Source organism: Echinops telfairi, unplaced genomic scaffold (assembly GCF_000313985.2).
Source record: "Echinops telfairi isolate 266 unplaced genomic scaffold, ASM31398v2 ScPeMD7_443;HRSCAF=831, whole genome shotgun sequence".
NCBI lineage: Eukaryota > Metazoa > Chordata > Mammalia > Afrosoricida > Tenrecidae > Echinops > Echinops telfairi.
The window spans coordinates 64,848,964-64,873,744 of NW_022104341.1; the positions used below are offsets into that span (position 1 = coordinate 64,848,964).

General features: G+C 42.0%; 1 protein-coding gene across 7 annotated transcripts in view; it reads right to left on the reverse strand.

Annotated features, from left to right (window-relative positions):
• Positions 1–24,781, reverse strand: part of NFIA (nuclear factor I A) — a 693,058-nt gene that overhangs the window by 426,051 nt on the left and 242,226 nt on the right. The window contains exon 1 of one of the 7 annotated variants that reach the window (XM_045292065.1): positions 4,595–4,614. The exons of the other annotated variants lie outside the window; for them this stretch is intronic. Coding sequence (XP_045148000.1) covers positions 4,595–4,597 — 3 coding nt within the window. The 5' untranslated portion in view covers positions 4,598–4,614. Of the gene's footprint in view, positions 1–4,594; positions 4,615–24,781 lie in introns of those variants that run through there. 7 annotated transcript variants of the gene reach the window in all.

The following is a 24,781-nucleotide window of genomic DNA, read 5'->3' on the forward strand; positions in this document are numbered from 1 at the left end:
ACTGGGTAACGCAGTGAGGAGCACTTACAGCCTGTGCTCCCGGGCAGCTATAGGCTGCCCCAGGATGTGCTTAAGCAAACAAAACTACTTTTTGCTCGTCCCCCATCTCCAACCCCCACCGCCGACCTTCGCGGACCGGTTGGAGGACTTGGACAACTCTACCCGGCGGCCCTACGCCCCTGGGACCACTGCGTGGGGCATCTCTAGAACCCGGGAGCATGCCCTGGGGTGATTTGCATATATGCAAATTTCAAAAATCACAGCGCCTAGGTAACTTTTTGTTCCCTTCTGAAATGCGGGAGTGGATCAAAGCAACCTCCAACCTCCAACGGAGCTTTCTGTGGGAACTGATTCGTCCGCAGACGTAATTAGGAACAAAATCCTGAAAACTTTGCTCAGCTTCAGTCATATGGCATTCAGAATCCTGCGCTGTGGGGAAGTAGTTCAGACGGAAGATGCACCGGATTTGGGGAGGTGGGTGTCTGGAAAAATGAAAGGCGGAGACTCCAGAGTATTCTCCCTGCCCGGATGGTGAGAGCAGACGGGTTGAATACAGAAAAAGTTCTCTCGCGTTCAGAAACAACACGAAAAGAAAAACCATTTTCTTTTTCAAAGAAAGAAATTGTGAAAGGAATGTCCCCTTCCGAAAGGGAAGTAACGTGGACCGCAAACGTGTGCCCAGAACTGGACACGGTCTATCACTGCCATCCTGTTCATGGGGCACTTCTGGAAAAGGTGCCTTTTAAGAATCCCCCTTTTTCCCTCCCCCAGGTGATAGTTCTTAAAGTGGAAAAGAGCTTCCTGCAATTATTTTAGGTTTGCTAAAGTATTGTTTTGGCAGAAAAGGGGGGTGGTTTTTAGGGTTTGGCAAGTTGCCAGTAAGCTTGCTTTTCCAGTTTTTTTAACCTCATTCCTTCCCCCCCCCCCCTCTCTAGGCTCTCCTCTCTCTTGGAAATAAGTACAGCTCCCTCCTCCAAACTCTGGTCCCATCTCTCCCTCCTCCCCTCACCGGCTCCGGATTGCAGCCTGCAACACTCTCAAACTCTGCTCCATATAGTCCAAAAAGAAGAAGGAGGGTATCATATGGAAAGACACTGGCACACAGGCAGGGTATGTGCACCTGGGTGCAAGTTTACATAGTTAGGGGCTCTCAGAAAGGAAGTGTCTATAGGAATGCCCACTCTTGGAGTGGAGTGATGTGTTAAGGCCACCCTTATTCAGACTTATTATATGTATAAATAATTTTAAGTGAGAGGTAAGAAATATGAGGAAGACCAAAATAAAGCAGTGTGAAATAGTCTAACTCTCTAGTTATTGCTGTGCTCGGCCTTTCTGTATTTATTACTACAAAAGTCATCCCCAAATGCTCACGAGACCATTCTCAACCCCTTCTCTTTAATGTCCTTGGAAATCGCTCAGATTATTTGCTAAAAGTTTAAGAGGAAATAATAACATGAACTTTTCATGAGACAGGACCATTTTCCTCCTACCTAAAGAACTACTTTTCCTTGATTGCTCTTGGATCACTGCAGGGGAGAGATGTCCTAATAGCTTAGCTGAGTAACAACATCCCTGGCTTTGAAAACCTTTACAGGGATCTATAACTTCAATGCTCTCCAAGTTTCCTCGATAGAAGTTTCTGGCTGACAGTCCAAACATGTAACTGAGGCACAGTGAGAAGTTATTGTTCCGCGGAAGCTCTCTTCCAGAACAGATTAAAATCTTTCCTTTGGTGTATTAAAAGATAGACTTCACATCTGCATCTTTCCCAAACAGCACAGCTTCTTACTTTTAGATGAATCTCAAGAAAAGTAATAATAATAAAGAACGGGCATGTAGCTCTGGGTTTTTTTAATAGGAAAAAGTAACCTAATGCTGATATTCCGACTTTTAAAACTTCTTTTGTTGCAGTAGTCGACACGCCCGCGATTTCCAACTTTTTGCGGTTAGCAATATTATCTTAAGTAACTTTTGGCGCCCTTCGTAAGACTTTGGATATGGGACGATTGTTTGCGCCCTCTAGGCAAAGGCTGGATCCAAGTTCAGCACCAAAGCCCTTCACATCCGCTCCTGCTTTCTCTCCTATCTCAGCCAGCTCCCGCTCCCCTCCCCCGCAGAGAGGACACCGGGAACACAGTGTGGGAATTGCACCTGATCTGACCCTGCCATGCCGAGTCACAGGCGTCCCCGGACCGAGGGGGGGGGGCGGGGAGGCGGGGGAAACACACTACAAAGCACAGTTCCAACTACAGCCTTGGAAACAAGGCTGAGAAAAATACAGTAGAAGAGTTACAGTTACAGAATAGCTTCTGCTAACTTTCTCTCCAACAGACATAAATTTAAACACACGCACACGCGCACACACACACACACACACAGAAACAGATGTTCCTCAAAGGGCAGTCTGGGGTAAAAAACAGTTCCAACTCTATCTCCTCTTCCCAAGTTGCAAAAGTAAATCCTTGTCCAGAGTTCACAAAGAAGCTAAGACACTTCAGAGAGAACAGGAATGGAACAGGAGGGGTGGAAGAAAGGACGGCCCACCGAGAGTGCAGCGTGGGAAGCACAGGTGAAGTACCAGAGCTAGTTTACTGCAATCATATAAATGGCCCATTGTTAGGAAGGATAACCCCCTTATTGGAAATAACCGCTCCAATCATTTATTTTGCAAGTGCTAGGAGGCTGCCTTGAGATGGGATTGTCTTTGCGCAAAGGAGGCTCCTGTCATGCTCTCTGCTATCCATCTTCTTGGCACAGAGCCCAGCCTTGCATTTACTGTGTTTTATTTGCAGAAACGTTACCTTGCCAGCTTTAGTGAAATCCTCTTAGATATATAAATTACGTCAATAAGGTTTCACTTATATGTACATCTCAAATACTTCTCATTTCGAAGGTTACTTAATAGGAAGATCTTATTAATATGATTTAAATTGTAATGCCCAAAGCAGTGAAGATAAAAACAGGGTTCCTAAGTGACACCACCATTAACTCTGTAGTTCTTACCAAGACTAACCTCATTAACTAGCATTTCCCAGCAGTTTTTTTTCCTTCCCTGGTTTTTGACCTGTTGGAACACTTGTGTGCACATTGTTCTACTCTTCAAATAATCCTACATTGCATCGTGTTACTGAACTGAGCATCCAAGTGGAGTTTTGCCTCAAATGTTCAAGGCAAATTTGATTGGAAGGCCTAACGTTTTGGGAAATAGCTCAATGACAATTTAATCCTAAGATGGGAAAGAGCCCATATTATTTTCCATTCACCTCCCAACAGAGTTAGACGTCTATGCTGCCCCTAGAGAAGGAGATAGACATATTTTAGTCAGAGGCTGCCAGTTACTGTCTCCAAGACAAGCTACTGCCATTGGTTTCCCCTGGATTGGTGTCAAGGTCTTGTCTAAAGCCAGATTCCAGCTATCAGCTAGCACACTCACAACCTCTACAGGCGTTGTGGTAATATGTGAACTTGGTCCGTCTGAATGTCTTTTTTGCTTTTGACCATACAGTTAAACAGCAGAATTCAAGAAAGGCCGAGAAAGCATGCCCCACCCCACCCCCACCCCTGGCCTTTCAAATGCATAAAACTGCTGTCAGTCCACCTGTGAAACTTTCCCTCCCTTAAAACTGTTGTTTCGCGTCAGAGAAGAGGGGCTCCCGGCATTCCTGCAAAGAACTTGAAAAGACAAAGCTTCTCAGATTCTCAGAGTTGCGGGTTTTTGCAATGCTGACTGTGCAGCATACTGCTTCCTCAAGCTCACTAGAGCCTGACAACGCAGTCACGTTTTAAAACCACACATTTCTTCAAGAAGTTGAACTTCACCTTGCAGAGCGGTTAACATTTCCTAATTTTAAAAAATTATAATAATTAATTCAAAGTTAAACATTTCTCTCGCAGAACTTCCTGACTCTCTCCAAAGGAATAAAATGCCTGCAAAATCTCCCAGTGAGCTTTTCTTGTTGCTGTTGTGTTTCTTAAACTCGAAAACTCTTCTGCCATTGTGCTCGCTAAATCCGGAAGAGCTTGTAGCTTTGACAGCTTGCACCGCGCAGCCCCTTCGGAGCCGCAGAGAACTTCAGAGGTCCTCTGCCCCGCCCCCTCTGGCTCCGGCGAGCCATTGTACAGCCAAGCTTCCTCACGATTGGACAAAACTTTTGTCAATCTCCCATGTTTGTCCCATTGATTAGGGGATCGAATCGTCAATTATTCTCCGGGTCCAGACATTTCTTTTCGGGTTAGGTTGACTGCTAAGGCCAGACGTCTTTTTACAGAATCGAGCACGTACAGGATTTTTTTTCTTCCTTTCTAGAACCGAGCAAGCGCTGGGAGAAGGGGGGCAAAAAAATCTGTCAAGCTCAGCAGTTTTTTTCAAATCCCGGGAAAAAAAGGAAAGGAAACCCGGTCTCTAATGCAAAAACACACACACACACACAAAAGCCATCTACAAAACTATATCTTTAAATCAAAACCATCACAATAGACATCTACCCAGAAGTCACTTAAATGAACATACTTAAACAAAATTATTTTGCCATTATTGTTTATATAACGCACACCGTATAAATGGGAAATAGAAAGTTTAAGACGTACCACGTACCATTGCAATGTAAACAGAGTACGTGAAAAACTTTAAAATGCTCAGACGAATAGCTTCATTTGTTGTTACTTTTTTTTCGCACTAAAAAAAATCGAAATAAACTTGGAACCGTTGAAAACCCGGAAGAGATTTTTTTAAATGCGGTTGGCCAATTGCAGGCTTCTTGGAGATTTTTTTTTTTTACTCAAAATCAGAAGGCTTTGGCAATTGCAATGCGCGCTTTCTCCCTCTCCCGCTGTCTTTCTCGCACTCCTCTTTTGAAAGCAATCCAACTCGGGCTGTCTGGTTCTCAGATTCTCTCTGGTTGTGCCTCGTGTGCTTTGGGTGGTTCGAGACTTTGCATAAGTTGCAATCGATTCCGCAGTCCCTTTCCCTTTCCCTACCTCTTGTTTATTTCTGCAATCCCTGCAATTTGCATAGTAACCAAGCCGGAGGCGGCCGCAGCGGCTGCTGGCGGCGGGGACCACGGAGGGGGCAGGGAAAGGCCTTGCCCCCCTCCTCCCTTCCTCCCGTCTTTCTCCCGGACAGGCTCCTCCTCCCCCAAGGCGTGTGGCCAATAGGAGCCCCCTCATTCAGCGCAGGCTCGGGCCGGGACACCGTTCTGAAGAAAAGCCCCTGTGTTACTAGGCCCAGCTCGCGGGGTCGTGTTTTTGGCGCAGTTGAAGTTCCCCTGCGAGCGGACCTCACAGCCAGTTTGGGGGAGATTCGAGGTGCTGGGCCTGCGGTTGTGCGGGTTTGCACGTTTTAATCAAGTCTGCACACCTGCTTTCTCAGTTTCTTTTTCCAAAGCCTCTTGTGAGTTATTAGGCTAGTTCATGGTGGTTAGTGAGAGATTTAACCTTTATTTGCACTGGTGTAGACCAAGAGTTAAAGATCCTCGTTGGTGTATTAAATCATGAGAGTGCAAAATGCCACAGAGAAATAAAGCCGTGATAAAGCGTCCACCTTGGGTAGAGAGTAAAAGGCAGTGGGTCTATTCTGCCTTCTACACAGATGACTAATGATTAAATTGTTAGCTGGGCTCGCTCGTGAGTACAGCTGTTCTTTTTAAAGCAGGGAGATAGAGTGAGATTTTAATTTATTCTCCAGCATCTGATTTGTCCATAACCTTACAAAACTTAGGTTCCACAAAGTTTAGCACGACCCCTCCCCTGCCTGTCTCCTCTACAATGGGGCTAAGGCTTTTCTATGTAGAAGGGAGGGGGGGTTTAAGATAGTTATTGGGATGCTATGTTCTGCATCTCAATGGCTCCTCTCATTTCTTTGGCCTGGACTCCTTCTTGAAGACCACATAATCTGAATATATGTCAATGTCTTGTGTAATCGTTTTAAAATAACAAAATAGCTTTTGGCAGGGTGGGGGCCGAATCTAAAGAGGGGAGTATCCCTTTAAATAGCAAAATAGAAGCTTAAAGACCATTGGTGTGTGTGTGTGTGTGTGTGTGTGTGTGTGTGTGTGTGTGTATTGGGTATGAATGATTGTGTTTGCTTTGTATCAGTTGCTAAGTAGCATAGAAGATTTTGCTGAATAACTGAGTCATAGAAAAATGTGTGACTAAGCTCACTTGGATAAAAAGTACCAATAGGAAGTCAAGAGACCTAGGAAAGAACCTGACAGTTGTCACCTTTTTGTCACCATCCCCTTGGTGAAGTACCAAATTAATGACTTAATAATACTTGCACACTTCCATCAGAAGCCAGTGGGATTTAGCTACTGTTTTTCTGATCACATTTTGGACGATAGTCAAGAAGTTTACAACTGGCTCACTGATGCAGCATGGCTGGGAAGTGCTGTAGTTGGCCTCCGGGCTGTTTCCTTCATCCCGTGTGGATTCAGGTAGGTTCTGGCTGTAGAAAGCTAGAAAGTCAGTGGCTTTTAATTCAGGGATATTTCACCACTCCCATCAGCATTCTACTTTCACATTTGAAACACACATAATATGATTTAGTGTTTAGGGGGCAGGGGGCTTGTTTATATCGTTTAAAGTAACCCAAAAGTTCTAGGCCTAGTTCTAGGCTGTATGAACTTAAGAAGTTACATAACACCTATAAAAGGACATCACCCTATTATTGTGGGAAGGAATGACTGCTTGATCAAGAGCTAGGAGACTTTCAAATGCATAAGTACCGATTTGTGTTGCATTTCTCTGTAGATGGCATGGTCTGAATAATCTCAATACTATACCAGCCCTGCCCTTGCTAGTACTTGATAATAATGATTGGTGTGTGTCCATTGTCTGTATTTCATGATAGATTGGCACCATTTTCACAGTGAGCTTTTCTCTTTCTCTCCATCTATTGTCACATAAGGGAACCCTGGTGGCATAATGATTACACATTGGGCTGCTAACCTCAAGGTCAGCTGTTTGAAACCACCGGTCCCTCCACTGGAGAAAGAAAGGGGTTTCTACTCCCATAAAGAGATACAGTCTCTGAAGTTCACAGGACAGTTCTACCCTGTCCTATATGGTTACTATGAGCCGGCATCAGCTCAGTGGCAGTGAATTAGGTAGGCTAGTCTCACATACATTGGGCACATTATCAGGGGAAATCAGTCCCTGCAAAAGGACATCATTCTTGGTCAGCAAAAATGAAGAAGACCCTCAAAGAGATGGACTAACAGTGGCTGCAGCACTGGGTTCAACTATAATGATTGAGAACAAGCTACAGGACCAAGCAGGGTTTCCTTCTATCATACACAGGGTTGCGGTGATTGGAACCGACTGCATGACCTAACAGAAAGAGTCAATAATAACGTAGACATTAATACTGACGCTGCTTTGTGAAGTTGAGCAAGTTATTGACCCTCACCATGCTTTTGATTCCTCATCTGGAAAATGAGAGAGCATACAGTAGCTATACTAATCATACTGTTACTGTTGTTGATTTTGTTTGTTGTTATCAAGTTAATTTCAGCTCATGGCAGCCTCATAATGCTGGAACAGTTGACTGCCATTTTTATAGGCATGTTGACCTTACTAAGAATTGGAGATAAAAAGTAAAATGCATTCTTTCTTCCTCCAAGAAGCTTATATTCAGGAAAGACAAGACACAAAGCAAATTAATAATGTGATGCGGCAAATGCTATGTTCAATATGTTGTAGATGCAGTTTTTGTTGCAACCCTGTGTACAACAGAACAAAGCACTGTCCCGTCCTAAGTATATATAAAAGCAATTGGTACAGAAATAATAGAGTAGCTGATTTTGCCTGGCTTATGGATAAAAATAGCCATATAAAAGCTTAAAAGAAGAGATGGCATTTGTTCAGAAGTATGTTTTTGTCAAGAAAGCAATAGGACATTCTCTTCTGGAACAACAGAATGAGCAGTGATGTCAATGAATGCAACATTCCCAGCGAATGGGGTGTGTTCCATTGAGTCACATGGCTCTGGCTAGTGCTAGTTTGTATTACAGTAGTAAGAAAATGAAGCTAGAGAGGGCAGGCAGCGTGAATGAAGCTGCAGTGAAGAAGTATGAAGATCCTTACTAGAAGCAGAAGGGTAGAAATCCTTGTGAGTGGTATGAACTTTGTCTTAAGGGATTGGGAAGGTAGCCAAGGGGAATTAAGCAAAGAATTCACAAAGCCAGATTCACCAGCTAGGGAGACTATTCTAGCAATGGAGGCAAAGAGACCAGTTAGAAAAAGATGAGAGACCAAATCCTGCATGATGGAACAGCAAAAAGAATGAGGGAAGGAAGACTATAGGATACCCAAGAAGGAATAACCAAGGGCTTAATAATCGTTTTCAATTGAAAAGTGATTATTTTTTTCCAGAGTCCCCTCAAAACTTCAGTACACTAATCCAGAGGAATGAACAAATCCATTTTAGGAGAAGCACATGCTCCTTAAAAGTGAGAATTGCAGAATTTGGGAATGCTAGAAAAGGACATTGTGTTTAGTAAAGTAGAGACTTAGTGAAAATGAGTTGGCTTGACACAATTGTCACCACAGTGGATTCATGCATAATAGCCATGGAGATAGCATAAGGCTCTCTGTGAGGCAGAGTTGACTCTATAGCAACTAACAATAACAATAACATACAAGAAGACCTTTTGGTGATAGAGGCTCTGACTACTCCACACATTGCCTCTTCTACATCTTTAAACCCACCGAGATAAAATAATACCCTAAACAATTATAATAGCTCAAGTAGATTAAGTATGTGCTCTATATTAGCTCCTCCTACCACTGGGTATAAATTAATACTCAGTCTCCTCAGTTCCATTATGCTTCTGAAAATCAGCTGCACATTGTATTGGGTATCTTTGAGTCGCCAGCACCATTGACAGACTCATGTTTCCACGTAGGCTGGCTTTATGCCTTGAAAACAGTAGGCCCTTCCAGGAATTCTGCTTTGTTGACCCAAATAAAAAGTTAATCCTCTTGCAAAGTATTGATATAAAAGTTAGAACATCGGAGTCTTGCAGAATTAGGAACATAATTCAAAATTGCATCTCTATCTGTTTCTAATAAATCAACTGAAGCATTAATTTGTTAATTTAGTTGAATTTTGAGACAGATATATTTTACACTTTCTTGATTTGTGTAAATCCTAGATTATCCAAATCACTCTTTATATAATGCAATCAATACTGGCATTTAAATGGCCAATACTGCAATGTAAATAATAAACACTTGAAGCAAAAATAGATCTAGGTAGAATTACCAAATGTCTCATAGAGGTTACTTAAATTATTTCTCAACCAGCTGATAAAGCTTTTTCAAAAGTGTACCAGGGATATTGATAAACTTAATATGTGAATGGATTTTGAGCTCACCCTTAATCATAAGCTAGGAACAATTGCTTCTTACAATGTGCCCCTGCTCCATACTTGCCCTCATGAAGTGATCACATATGGGCGCTATGGCAAAGGTTGGTGAAGAAATCAGATAGTGTTCAGCTGTCTGAAAGAAGTCCATCTGGAGTCTTAAAGGCTTGTCTTAAAACAAGCAGCCATCTAAGTGAGATGTCAGCTAAATCCACATGGAAAAAGCACACCAGTCCGTATGATCCAAGGATTATAAATAACAAAATCCAAAATCAGAGGAGAAAATTGTATTAGAGCTTAAGTTCTGAGTACCCAGTTTGCAGAAGGCTATGGATGACAGCGAACGTCCAAAGCTGTTTGCAGAGTCCCTGTGCAGATGAAGCCTCCACTGAACTCCCTCAGACCATTGACTAGGGATGTGAACAGCCCGTGGTCAGAGAGAGTGCATTAGAAAGAAGACTACTACAGAGATGGTTTGGTTAAAATGTAACACACCATTTGTTTTCCCTTTGACCCAATTTTAATTTGTTCTAGTTTCTATTCTGCTTTCTTTTGGATTGAGGTTGTTCTGTGTTTTATTTTGTTGTTGTGTTGGGATTACTTTTTTTTGAGGGGGGGATATGATTTCTTTATATGAAAGACGAGTAATTTAATAGTTGTTTAGGGTTATGGCAAAAGAAGTTGGACGGTAATGGGGAACAAATTATAAAGGGGAAGAAGAATGAAGAAAAAGTTTCTAAAATTGATTATGGTGATGATTGCACAACTCTTTTTAATATATTTAAGCCAGCAAATTGTATGGTATGTGAATTATATACTCATAAAACTGTTAACTTAAAAAAAATAGATCCAGGAATTGATAAAGTTCCCACATAAGCAGGCAGTTATTACCCCCACCCCCCAAATCTATTCTCTGTTTTAGGATATAGATATGAGCAGTTAGAGCCCCTATTGTCCAACCTTCCTTGCAGCTAAACATGGACAAGATGAAGTCTTTTTCAGTAGATTGTGAGTAGAATTGTTGAGTGTAACATCCATATCCCTTGCTTAAAATAACATTTTTCCAGGACACGTAGCCTTTTTACAAAGGCTGCAAAAATGACGATGCTCAACACCCAACTTCAACTACATAGATAGGCCAGGAGACTACCCCTTAACTACATAGATCAGAGCAACAAGATGGGAGGAATGTGGGTCTCTAACTGACCTGATGGAGCGGAACAGCTTCTACAACTTAGACCATGTTTAAACCAGGTGCTTTGGAGGCCCCGATAAAGCAGAGAACTAGCCTTTACTGTAAGTAGCCAGGGAGCATCTAATACGATGTCTTGGTGTCTTGTAGATTTTTTTTCTGTCTAAAATCTTATGGCCTTTCCCCAAATTCCACCATGTGTCTGTCCGTTTTTTATCCTGTGATGGCTTGTGTGTTTCTGTAATGCTGGAAGCTGACTTGCTGGTATCTCATATCCCAGCAGGGTCACTCAAAGTGAACGGGTTTCGGCAGAACTTTCAGACTAAGAACGGACAACAAAGAAGGAATAGGCTGTCCACTTCTGAGAAATTACTCACTGAAGACTTTATGGATAGCATCAAAACGTCAGAGTCCCCAAATTGGTACACATTTGATTTCATTGTTAGTCCCTCTTCTAGACTCCCCCGCCGTTCAGTTAACTCCCTGCCTCCCGCTGCCTTAGTCCAAGACTCACTTTTTCCTTTTCATCACTTTCTTCTTCTACCATAGATGCTCCTGCCTCTATTTCCTGGTCCGTGCAGTTCTCTCTGCCTATAAGCCCCTCCATTCTATCTGTTCCGTTCATGTTCAAGAACCAGCCCAGTTCTGCTTCCCAATTCCCCTTGGCATAATTTGTCATTCTCTTCCTTTTGCACTCATCCCTAGAATAACTCTCTTCACACTACGTTATTGATCTGTGTATCCCTTTACTAGACTATGTTTACCTTGAAAGTGAAAGGATTTTCTTTATCCTTGTATCCTTATTAGGAAAGGACTGTAGTAAATCTTCAATAACTGTGTGGTGAATTAATGCATGACTGGAATGCATGAGCTATTTTAATCTTTCCCAGTTTTTTAAGTGACAGAATACAGAGTGGAAATGCAGTTCACACAAGACATGACATTATCACTATGGGCAAAATTAAAGTCTAAACAGTACGACACTGAGTTGCCTTTTTCACATGTCTTCCACACCTGTCACATTCAGGTAGGTGGGAGCTCTGGTGATGTAGTATGTTACAACTTTGGCTCTTAACCTCAGGGTCAGTGGTTCAAAACCACAAGCTGCTCCACAGGAGAAAGGTGAGGTTTTCTATGCCTGTCAACAGTGACAGTCTCAGTAATCCACAAGAGCAGTTCTACCCTGTCCTCGAGGGTCACGATGAGTTGGACTGGACTTGATAGCACTGACTTTGAGGTTTTGTTGTTTGTTTTTTTAATTGAGTACGTGAATCAAGCATTGTCATTCTTACCACACAAAGGAGGAAAGCGAGTCTCAGGAAGCTATTGAGAGTCATTTGCTTAGTGAGTTGTTCACTAGAAAGCAATTGCTATGGTTTGAGTTGTCCCCCGAGCCATCTCCTCCAGGGAAGCTTAAGGCTTTCTGCTCCAGTGAAGCTTTGCAGTCATGGAAACTCACAGTGGCAGTTCCACTCTGTCCTGTAGGGTCACTAGGAGTCAAGATGGCAGTGGAAGTGATGCCCCAGGAGGAAGCTCGATAATGTTCTCTAACATGCATTTTGGGTTTGCACTTAATTCTAGCTCCAATCTAAGAACAATTAATTCTTATGACATAGCCTTGCTTGAGGCTTGCCCTTATGAAGAGATCACTGAAGATATGGGTGTTATAGCAAAGTGTGGTGATAAACTAGATGGTGCCCGGCTATCTGAAGGAATAGCATCTGTGGCCAAAAAGCGTTCCTTCAAACAAGCAGCCACTTAAGTGAGACATTAAGTCCACATGCACACCAGCCTGTGTGATCCCAGGACTGTAAATAACAAAATCCAAATCCAAAGGAAGCTATGCTATCAGAGCTTGCATTACAAACACTGAGTTGGCAGAAGGCTGTGGATGACAGTGGAAGTCCAGCATCCATTTGCATGGTCCATTTCTAGATTCAGCCCTCCAGTGAATCAAGGGATATGTCAAGGGATATGAATAGCCTTGTTATCAGACAGAGAACAATGTAAAGTCGATAATGGCAAACGTAGTAAGGTTAAATTGTAATACCTTGTCATTTGATCTCCCTTTTGACCCATTTTAAAGTTGTTTCAGTTAAAAAGAAAATGAATGGGAAATACAGGTGGATTAAGCCTCTGGTGAATCCCTTCTGACCATAGTCCAGCGATGTGAATAGCCTTGCTGTCATGCAGAATGCATTGAAAAGTGAATTATTGCAGATGCATTTAGGTTAAAATTTAGCACCTGATCATTTGATCTCCCTTATGTTCCATTTAAATTTGTTCTAGTGTTTAATATTTTCTGCTTTCTTTTCCGTTGAGGCTTTTATCTGTCTTACTTTGTTACTGTAGTTAGTTTGTTTGGTTTAAAAAAATTTTTTTTCGGTATATGAAATCCAGGATAGGAAAAATCTATAAAGACAGTAACTGCATTAATGGTTCCTGGGGGTTATGACAGGGGAGGTTGGCGGGAAGGGGATGAGGAGCTAATAATGATGAGTATAAGAAGGAAGAAAATGTTCTAAAACTGATTGTGATGATAATTGTTGAATTCTTCTTGAGGTGATTGAAGTATTGAGTTATATAATATGTAAATTATATACCAATAAACTATTTAAAATGAGTGAAACAAGTAAAGCAGAACTAATGAGAATGTTGGCACGATGTGAGGAATCAAATCTCACATGATTGAACCTGAAGAATGCCAGTGGTGGTGTGTTTTGTTGTTTTGCTCTTTGGGGGGTAGAAGCGTGTGTCTTCAGACACACACAAGTTATACAAGAGAGCTTCAAAAGGGTTGTGGAAAAATCCATTGCTTTTGATTCCATTTTTTTCCTAGGAACTTTTTAAAGCATCCCTTCTAGGTACATTTAGAAAGAGGTTTCTTTTATTATGTTGATGAATTTATAACAAAGCAGAGTGGGTCCTAAATCCAATCCCTTCTTCTGAATGGGGTCTTATGAAAAGGACAGACACACTCACACACACTCACACACACACACACACACACACACACACACACACATGCTCACACACGCATACTCATGCACACTCACATCAACTAAGGGCCTTTCTACAAGCAAAGGAGTGCCCAGGGTTGCCCGCAGACACCAGAAATGGAGAGAGAAGTGCACAGAAAAAATTGACACAGCCTAGACCGTGATTGGGGGTTGCAGCCTCCAGATCTGTGAGAAAATAACTCCCATTTCATTAAAAAGTATTTCATTAAAAAATGTTAAACCATCTTCTTGGGTTTTTTTTATGAGTTTTAGATTATATTTCACAAAAACTCTGAATTCTTAAAAAACAGAATTGAATTGTAAAGCATGGCGTTCTATCTCTCAATGTAATGAAGTACAAACCCGGGTGACATAGTAGTTAAACATTGTGCTGCTAACTGCTAGGCCAGCAGTTTGAAACTACCAGCCTACACTCAGCCTGAGGAAGACTTAGCTTTCTACTCCCATGAAAAGTTGATCTCTTGACTGCTGCTTCCAGGCGCATTTGTTGTGGACTTAAGCAAGTTGAAGTTTTTGACAACTTCAGTCTTTTCTCTGTTTATCGTGATGTTACCTATTGGTACAGTTGTGAGCATTTTGATCTTCTTTACCTTGAGTTCCAAGCCATGCATAGCCTGTAATCCTTGATCTTCATCAGCAAGTGCTTCAAGTCCTCTGCACTTTCAGCAAGCAAGGTTGCGTCATCTATATAAATTAGGTTGTTAATAAACCTTTCTCCAATCCTGTTGCTATATTTGTCTTCACGTAGTCCAGTTCCTCTGATGATTTGCTCAGCTTACAAACTGAATAAGTATGGTGAGAAAATATAACCCTGACTGTTGCTGTTATAAGACCACTAACAAACTACAAAGTTACTTAGAACCACCTCTAAGTCTCTTAGAACTCCTTCCCAACACTCAAGTAGTTATACCTGGTTTAGGCAGAAGTTTAAGTTTTAATTTTTTTTTAAGTACACTTTTGGTCTTTAGCTGGCTTTATTCGTAATCAAAGGTATAGCCAAAGACCCATCCCTCTTTTCTTGGACACGCCACAGTAACCTGCGAAAAAATCCTGACGACCAGAAGCGTGATGTTGGTGGATGGAGCTGTTAGGGAGGAAGCGAAGGGACGAAGGAGCAAAGGGAGCCAAGTGTGAGTTTAAAATCCACCGGAGAGAACTGAAAGGCAACTCGGGAGCCTCCCTCTGCTGCATTTTACAGATGATAAAACTGAAACTAACAGTTAAGTAGCTAGTGCATTGTCACACAGCTGGTAAAGAATTAATCCTCAGCTCAGTGTCAGTGTCATGACATCATGCGAAGGTTATGCCGCAGGAAGGAGAAAGGAGTGAATAACCATCTCCAGTATTAAAGTAGAAAGGAGGCCTGGGAAAGTGGAGAAGCACTGTTAGTGAATCTGATAGGAAAGAGAAAACAATTCATTGTCTAGCTGAAAACATGGCTATAAAATCCAGGATGGTACCTACAAGATTTATCCAAGCATGTTGACAGCTAAAAGATAAAGTTCAGGAAGAATGCATGAGAGTGGGGGTGGTGACAGCAACAGTCTAGAATGGCTGCCGAGAGAAGAGTGGCTTGGTTTTTAGGAACAATGATCTAGTTTTCTACCCCCTTCTCATGGTGACCTCAGGGAGTTTCATCTCTCCCACCCCTCTGACTACCTCTTCTGTAAAATTTAAATAATATCAGTCCTGCTTACCTCAAGAGACTGGTGAGGAATTGTTTAACCCATTTACATTTTGAACACGAGGACCTATACTACTAACGAGTCCCTGGGTGGTACAAACAGTTAAGTCCTCTACTACGAACCACAGTACTGGAGGTTGAGACTCACCCATAGGTGCCTTGAAAGACAAGTCTGGAGGTCTGCTTTCCACAGATCATAGCCCCTTCCCCCAAACCCCGCAATGGTTCTACACAGCACACATGGGATAGCCATGAGTCAATGGACTCGACAGCAAGAAACACCAACATACCATCAGCAGTTGGCTATCATGCAACATGGAAGAAAGAACATGGACATTCCGGCTGAATCCCATGTTCCAGGCAGTAAAGCTCCCAGCAGACGTTGCCCATCTGGACACCTGCCTGCCCCATGTGGACTGAGATGCATTCATGAGTGGGGAGTCCAGTTAGCGCTTTTCATGTGGAGTCGGGGTGCCGAGTCTCAGTGAGAACTCTAACCTGCTACTTTTCAAAAGTGTGTTGGATCGATAAAGTATGTGTGTAATACATATATTAAAAAGCATTGTCTACAACTTTCCATGTGTGTGCTATTCATAATATACATGTGTTTACATGTTACTAGCTGCTGGAGAGTCAGCCCCTGTCTCAGGGGCCTGTATACAATGAGTTTGGAATGTTATGATCCTTGTGGTTTCCACTGGCTGTTTTGTTTTTTCTGGCTGGTTTTTTGGAACTAGATCTCCAGGCCTTTCTCCCTAGGCTATCTTAATCTGGAAGCTCCACTAAAACATATTTACTATCACAGCCACATGCAAACCTCCACTGAGGAAGGGGAATGGCTGTACTTGAGATGCATTGGCTGAGAATCAAACCTACGTCTCCCCACAGAAGGCAAGGATTCACCATTGTCTCGTGTGTGTGTGTGTGTGTGTGTGTGTGTGTGTGTGTGTGTGTGTATGCATATGGATAAATGGATGGAAGGAAGAAAGGAAAAAGGGTAAAATCCAGGGCAAGATTAATATGCAGAATACATTTAAAAAAAATATATGCAGAATACATAAAATAAGATCCTATAGAATCCATGTACAATTAGGAGTTTGAGAGCCCTGGGAGTGTAGTCATGATGTGTTGGGAGGCTAACAGCAAGGTCAACAGTTTGAAACAAGCTGCTCTGTGTGAGAAACGATGAGGCTTTTTCCCCCCCGAAAAGAATGACAGTCTCATAAACCTACAGGGGCAGTTCTACCCTCTACTACAGGGTCGCAATGAGTCTAAAGCAGTGGGTGAGTAATCAAAATCCAGAGGAGTTTTCAAGAGCAGCTCAGACTTTCTGAGGTGTGAGACCCTTGAAGTCATAACCTCCACCCCACCAGTACCATCCTGACTGTCACATATACACACATACAGAAGAGAGTGGAATGCACACCGTCATGAAGAAGACAGTCTTCGTTAGAATGTATTGAGCCATGTGCTCAGGCTCTGGGTTAGAGTCCAGCCAGCATACAGACAGCAGGGGTGGAAGGCTAGGACGCTTCCAAAGGCAATTTCGGAAACCATCAGCTAAGTGGTATCGTTGGTATCTAAGTGAGGCAAGCTGAGGGACTGAATGAGAATGTAATGCAGCTAAACCCTCTATGCTCATAATTATGGGTCTAGAAAGCCAACTCCAGTGGGGGTATACCCTCATGGTTAGGAGATATAAATACATCTTTTTATATATATAAATAGATCTTAATACATATTCTCATGACTGAACACAGTCCCTCCAATACCCCCCCACCCAAAGTAACTGTCATAAAGAAGCTACCATAGAAGATGTCTCATATCTGCCTCTGGCTAGTCACTGTGCCTGGAGGTTCTCTGTAGAGAAGAGCAATCAGGTTCTATAGTTGAACCCACCGTAAAATGTAGCAAACTCTGTTCTGACTTCTCATGTTGATATGGATCATAGATTGTTCCCCTAGGGAGGGTTAGCACTGGGTCAAGATGATTACTTACTTCATTGCTTGTTACCCGCTTATGATATTACCCATTAACTATGTAATGTGTTCGCTGTATGACATGTATGCCTTTTGAAAGATCTGTAAGCCCCATTATGTATACCCATTGAAAATTACATTCCCTGTGCTCTGCTGTCTGTCTTTATCATTTTCCATAATTGCAAAGTCGCTCTGTGCCCCCACATCTAAGGGGCTTTGGTGGTATGGTGTCAAGTGTTGAGCTGCTAACTGAAAAGTGGTTGAACCCACCGACCACTGCACAGGAGAAGGATGCAGCAGTCTGTTTCCATAAAGATCCCAGCCTTGTGTCTTCCAAAGTCTCTGTGGGTTGGTATAGATTTCACAGCAGTGGCTTGGTTTTGGCTTGACATAAATACAAAAGATGTTGCCTAGTTTGACATCAGTGTCTGTAGGCCCAGAAAATCAGCAGGAAAGGAAGGAGAGGGCCAATTGACTCTGTTTTTTTTCACTCCTAATATTCCTAAAATCACATGCCACTCACCAACCTACCACAAAACAGTACTGAGAGAAAGGAAATGGAACAAGCTAACCTGTTTACACGTGATGGTGATATCAGACTCTCTTTTCCAATCCCTATCTGTCCTCTTTCCATCCTCTTTTGACTTCTCCCTTGGATAAGGTGACTCCGAATGGGCTCACAAAGGGACTGCTGGCCATGGAGGTAATAGAGTTGGGCTGTTACTGTCTGACCCAAAACGCACTAACAAATGGCTGGTTCACCTGGAATCACTGTTAGCAGGATAAGTGGCAGGATTAAGAATTAGTATAGACTGAATTGTGTTCCCCAAAAGGATATGTTGAAGGCCTAATCTCAGGTACCTGGGAACAGGACCTTGCTTAGAAATAGGGTCTTTGAAGACATTTTCAGGTAGGTAAACATGAGGTCATGTTGGAGACGACTGCTGTTCTTATAAATAAGAAGCTAGAGAGAGACAAAAAGAGGATGCCAGGTGATGCTAGAGCAACAGGTCAAGAACTCTCAGAGCTACATGAAGCAAGGCAAGAGGCATCAAAGCTTCACAAGGAATCAACTTGGTCGTCACTTTCATCGTGGTCTCTCTGCTGCCACGACTGAGAAAATACGTTTCTGTTTGGACAAGCCACCCAGCATGTGGTGTTCTGTTATGACACCTCTAGAAAGGCGCTACCTGAGTCAGTCAGGAGCACCACCAGGTCGGAAATATCTGTGTGTTCCAGAGTGGGGAGATGGGACGCAACCACTCAGGGAAATGGTGGTCTTCATTTACCATTGGAGAAAGACAAAGGAACAAATTCTCAGATGTGATGTAAGTTTCAGTTATGGAATTGATTTCATGAGCAGCAGGGGTACTTGGCTTGTAGTCCCCATTCTCCCATTAAATGTGTGGTATTTGAAACTCACTTGAATTATTAAGACCACTCTCAGTTTCTTCATCTAAAAAATGTCTCTGAGCTAGTTGATAGCTAAGGTCTTTGGAAATTCTAAAGGTCTGTGATTCTGCATATGTGATTTAGTGTATGGATTTTGCCATTCATTTCTTCCAGAAGTACTCTTTGAATACTAGAGAAGGCTTCATCTCAGAGTTACATAAGAGCCATCAAGAGGAAGTGGAGGAAGCTAGGGGGTTAGCTGAAAGTTGAAAACATTGAATGTAAGCCAGGGCAGAGCAGGTGTCTTCTGGCTAAGGAAGTAAATATGAGTCAGAACATTCTGGGCCTAGCGGTCAGCTTTTCAGAATCTAAACTTTACTATGACAGCAATGGGTACCCCTGAAGGGCTTAAAGAAAGGGTAACAAGATCCATTTTATTTAGGAATCATCACTAGACTGCAGTGTGAAGAACAGATTTCAGGAGTTGAAAAAGAAGCTCTCCACCCAACCTTCCTCTACTACATTACCTCATTTTGCTCACTGTTGCTTGGAAAGCGAGAAAGCCGGCAAAATGCCCCAGAGCTTAACCTGGAAAAGGATATATTTAAATCAAACATACTTCAACTTGATAAATTATACTACACTACCCACTACACTACACTAATGAAGGCAGCCTGTTGGCATAGTGAGCTATTCACTGAGTTGCTAATTACAAGGTTCAAGGTTAGTGGTTCAAAGCCACCACTCATCTTATGGAAAAAGGTGAGGCTGTCTGCTTCTACTCTCTCCCATGGGGTTGCCATAAGGCAAAACAGACTCGATAGCTATGAGATACTAAACTCTATTTCTTACAAACAAAAATGTTGGTCACCATTTTTTCTAAACTAAAAAGTATTCAGCTGAACTACTCATCAAGGTTAACAATGTACTGACATATTCAGGTCATAAGTTTGGGATAAATACCTTAGGGCTTTGAAATCAAAGCAGGAGCCCTGATGGTGTAGTGGGTTATGAGTTGGACTGCTAACCACAGGTCACTGGTTAAAAACTACACATGCTCCTCAGGAGAAAGATGAGGCTCTCTACTCCCCTAGACAGTTATAGTTTAGGAAGCCCTCAGGGAGAGTTCTACTCTATCCTATTGGGTTGCTATCCATCAGCATTTATTTGATGGCAGTGAGTTTGAGTCTGGACAGAAACGCTATGTATTTTTTAAGTTCTGATCGATGATTATCATTAGTCTCTAATGTTAAAAATATTAAATATTACATATTGATATAATATTTTATGGGAAAACATCAGGAAAAGTGTATTTGATTAAATGGAGGTTTTCCTTAATATGGGTGCAGTCAGTTAATTCTGGCATTATGTATTATTATATGTGTATAATTTAATATTACAAAAGCATAAAATTACACATTATTGCTCTCTCTCCATATATACATTTTTAAAATTTGCTTCACTTTGAAAATTATGAGCTGTGCTGCATCTGCAAAATGGTATACCTATGAAAGCAATGAATGATGCCTAAAGGCCATTATTTTTAATGGACCAAGAAAGAAGCTGGTTTCTATCTTAGATCACTTGAATGTAGGAATGAGTTGTTTGGAAAAATACTCTGGGTTTGATATGCAAGAATAATGCCTTGGTTTTCTGCAGGCATTAAGATTCCTTTAATCACTAATGCCTTATTCAGTAAAGTAATGCTGGAAAGAATGACATTTACCGTCAATAAATTTTGGCAGTTTGGCATAATCTGAAATGGGAGTGAGGAGAACCAATTATAAAGAGTGCTTTAGTTTGGCGAGGATGCTGGAAGAAGTTAGTTTGCTGCAAAGAGAGACAAACTGGACCCCCCAAAATAAGTTTGTAGGGCGCATGGTATATTTATAATGTACTGAAAAAAGAAATTGCTCTTTTTCCCCCCAAGAAAGATGCTAAGCAATAGTAAACGCTTCTGATTTTAACACTATTTCTTTTGCTTTTCTAGTCTTTGCAAGTATTATCAAGTTGATGATAAATCAAACAGATCTTAATTTATCATGTAATAGCCACTAGAAGCAAATCTTCCTAGTATATCTCCTGCCAAAATATTTCTGCTAGTCTTACCCACTACCGAAAATGTATCCTCCCTGATAAGACTGAAAGATATGTTCAATAGCTATCAATTAGCTTCCAGTTACTATCAAGTAACTTCTAACAAAATAATTTCAAGTTTAGAAGCACTACACTCAGTTCTACAGGAGCAAGTTGAGTAAAGAGTGATTTGTTCTTCAAGGAGGGAAGGGCCTGCAGGTTTGGCTGAGTTGCCTTTTTCCAGGTAAGGCCAAAAGAGAATAACCTTCTTCCAGGTCAATAACGACATATGGCAAATGATATGGTAGCAAATAATGAATGCCATCCTACCTTGCTGTCCTCCCTCCAGATCCAGTGCTTTATACTAGTAGGCTTATCTTTGAAAGTCAGATGGCAGTAAATGTCCTGCTATGACAGCATGGTATCCACGTAACTTCTGGAAATGCAATGTGTCTAATATTTGCTTCAAAGTATGCCAAAGGAACACACACACATACACAGTCATTAGTGTTCAATTTAGTTTTTCAAGGTAGACATTTGAGAAGAAAATTGGATTTAGTAATACATCATTGAAAAAGCCCTCCTGGCAAAATCAAATGTTATTTAAATTACTCTTTGTGTGTGTGTGTGTGTGTGTGTGTGTGTGTGTGTGTGTGTAGTATGGAAAGGGCAGAGTTGCTCTTAGAAGGTAATAATACTGATGTCTCACCTACCCACTGCCGCCTAGTCAATTCTGACACACAGCAACCCAGTAGGACTGGGTAGACTTACCCCTTTGAGTCTCTGAGGCAGTGAACCTTCATAAGAGCAGACAGCCTCATCAGTCACCCACACCATCGATATCCTTCACTGCCACTGAGTCAGTTCTCACTCAATGCCCCTGTGGGTTTCTGAGACTGTAACACATTATGGAACTAGAAAACTTTGCCCGTTTTTTCTCTTTCTCTCTCTGCAGAGAATCTGTTAGCTTCGAACTGCTGACCTTGCAGTTAGCAGTCCAATGTGTAACCACTACATCACCAGGACTCCTCAACAATATAGAAACTTGTAAAACAACATATTTGAGTCATTATTCATGTTCAAACTTAGAAAAGAAAAAGAAGAGGGACATTGATATTGACATTAATTCCCAAGCTAATCATTCTTCATTAGAAGTGTCATAGGAGCACATAAAACTCCTCCTCCTTTTTCTTTTTAGTTCGTAAGTTTGAATGTGGACAATGAGTCAAACACATTGTTTTACAGGTTTCTATGTGAGTTAGTTAATTGTGCCAACCTGGCCAATAAACACATGTGGGGCTAATTGAAAGGCAGAGGGATAAATGGGTGGTGAGCCTCGCCTTTCTAGTTCTCAGGTCTCTTGCTTTGTGATGGTCATACCAGGGTGCAGCTGCCTTGGCAGTTCCCTGCTTCAGCTTGCAAGATTGACTTCCTACAAGACATCCCCAAGGAGAAGCCACATGGACATATCTTGATGCAGCCCTGGGTGCTGGAGCAGCTGTGTGGAGACCCCTGCTAGTGCTGAGATGCTTGTTCGTTCACTGACTCGGCTTTCCTCCTGCAGTCGGCATCATTGCCTCTGTTTTGTGAGGTGGAGGACTTTGTGGACTGGTGTTGGGTTAATGGGTTAATGTTGGACTTGTGGGCTTGGGCAGCATTGGGTTGGGATGTTTTCGTGATGCACACTTTCTTTACATAAAACTCTCTTATACATGAGTTGCTGTGGATTTGTTTCTCCAAAGTACCCAGACTAATACACTGGTTTTTTTATATTGCTACTCCATCACTGCAATTGTTTCAATGGGCCCAATGCCTTTTATATATATACACAGCATCATGTTACTTCCTATTTGTATAAGTGAGTATGCTAGGTACAGTAATAATAACAAAATTCCATGGTCCTAGGCAAAATAATTGACTAACTTTAAAGTGCAAACAAAACACCAGTGTTTGTTATGGGAGCTTAACCCAAGAATCATACATCGAAAATCCAAAACCACCTCACTGGTAGAGCAACCCAACAATGAGATGAGGTGAAGTTTTCACAATGAGAGCCTTATTAATGAGAAATAAAAAACCTGATCAATTGACCGGGAAAGCATCATCCTCAATGTTTATAATATTCAGATATAGCTAATGTCACCCAAAGGCAGGCCTGTTCACTTCGACAGGGCTGCTTGCAAAACAGCGACACATTTGGAATTTCTCCAAACTTTGAGGATAATAAGAAAGTTTGGCTTGGGTATTTCCCCCTTAAACAAACAAACAACAATAAAGCCATAAAAGTTACTGAAGTCAACTCTCCTGCCTGCCCAGGCCTCTGTAAGTGGCAAACCATGGCAATACAGAATTTCTCTCTCTCTCTCTCTCTCTCTCTCTCTCTCTCTCTCTCTCTCTCACACACACACACACACACACACACACACACACCCTCAGGAAAAACTCTAGGGGAGTCTTTGAGGCATTTGGTCCTCTGCCTAATCAACAAAGAGTTCTTTGTGTGGTTAGTTTTCTTATGTTCTTCTGTGAATGCGTACATTTTGATATATCACTTTCTTCACTATAAATCAGACTCAGGCCCAACGCTGACACATGAGAATCTGGGACTTTAAGAAAGGGACAGCAGAGGTGTTGCTGCCTGTGAAAGTGTAGCTGTCCTCTGGTAGGCCGACTTCTGCGTGGACATAGATGCTAACCTACTTTCCTTCGTCCTTTCTCTAATGACTGAATTAAAATACCTGTCTCCAAGTCATGATGACTTGGATTTGGTGCAAGGTCTAGAAATCATAAGTTGTGAGACAGTAGCCTGACTACGTGACCCACTTAGTGGTAGAGAAAATGAGCAGTTGGTTATGAATTCATTTGGGTTCATCTTTTGCTGCTTGAGGAACAATCCTGAAAAGAGGAAATTTCAAGAATGCTGGAATAGCGTTTGCAGTCCAAGTTAAAGGAGGTGGGTTTTCACTGCATAGGGCTGCTTCTAGCTGTTTAATTTCAACCAGCCTTCCAAAAAGGATCTCCTTTTAGTTCATGAACAGTCTAGGCAGGCAAATTAAAGTCATCAGTGAGGCCTCTTCCTTTTCAATCTTCAACCTCTCCTTCCAAGGGAGGGGGAGGGTCTTCTGTACCGCCAGCCCCACCACACACACACACACACACACACACACACACACACACACACACACACACACGTTGGGATTGCGTATAAAGACAGACGCTGCAGGATCCAACCGCAAGGGCTGCACCGCACTAGCTTTCTTCACAGCAGCTACTCCTTGGCAATCCGCTCTGCATTAAACGCTTTAAAGCTACAAACAAACTGTGAGCGTTACATCACCGTAAACAAAGACGCGTTGCTTAAATTATTATTATGCAAGACTGTGTTATCCCTCACACACCGGACACTACAATTATCTTCTGAATTTGGCAAATGCTAGGATAGTTTTAAAAGCAGATTCGAGAACAGGAGGTAAAAAGAAAAAAAAAACTAGGCTAAATACATCAATGTCACCATTATGAATGAAAAAGGTGTCCCATTCCCTGGCAAAACTTTGTCCTAAGAACAAAGTTGAGTGCTGAAGCTGTCCCCCTAGTCTTTGTAATTTCACTTAAAAATATATATAAATGCTCAAGCTGGTAAGACTCATGTTTGAATATAGGGAAGAGCAGAAACAATAATAAACAGTACAATTTTAGATCCCCCCTACCCCCAAACTCAAAGGCACCAGAACACATCTGGTAATTAATTTGTTATTTAACCGCCTCCTTACAAAAAAAGTTACTCTAGCCTCTGGATCCTGTCTGCCCAGGTGACCTCTGCTGATCGCTCCCTACGGCTGCTCAACCACATCGCGGGTGTTTGAAACAGAGGACAAATCAAACATGTTCCGGACACTTTTTTTAATTAAAAATTTGTTAATCAGACAAAAAAGGACCCCTTTGTAAAAATAACGGAGTAACTGTGGGTAGCCACTTGTCAGAAGACAAGAAGCCAGCGAGGATGAATGACCCACACAAGTGCCTGTGACCATTTCTCCCCTGCGGCTGGCGCGGGGCTGGCGGGGAGGAGGGGC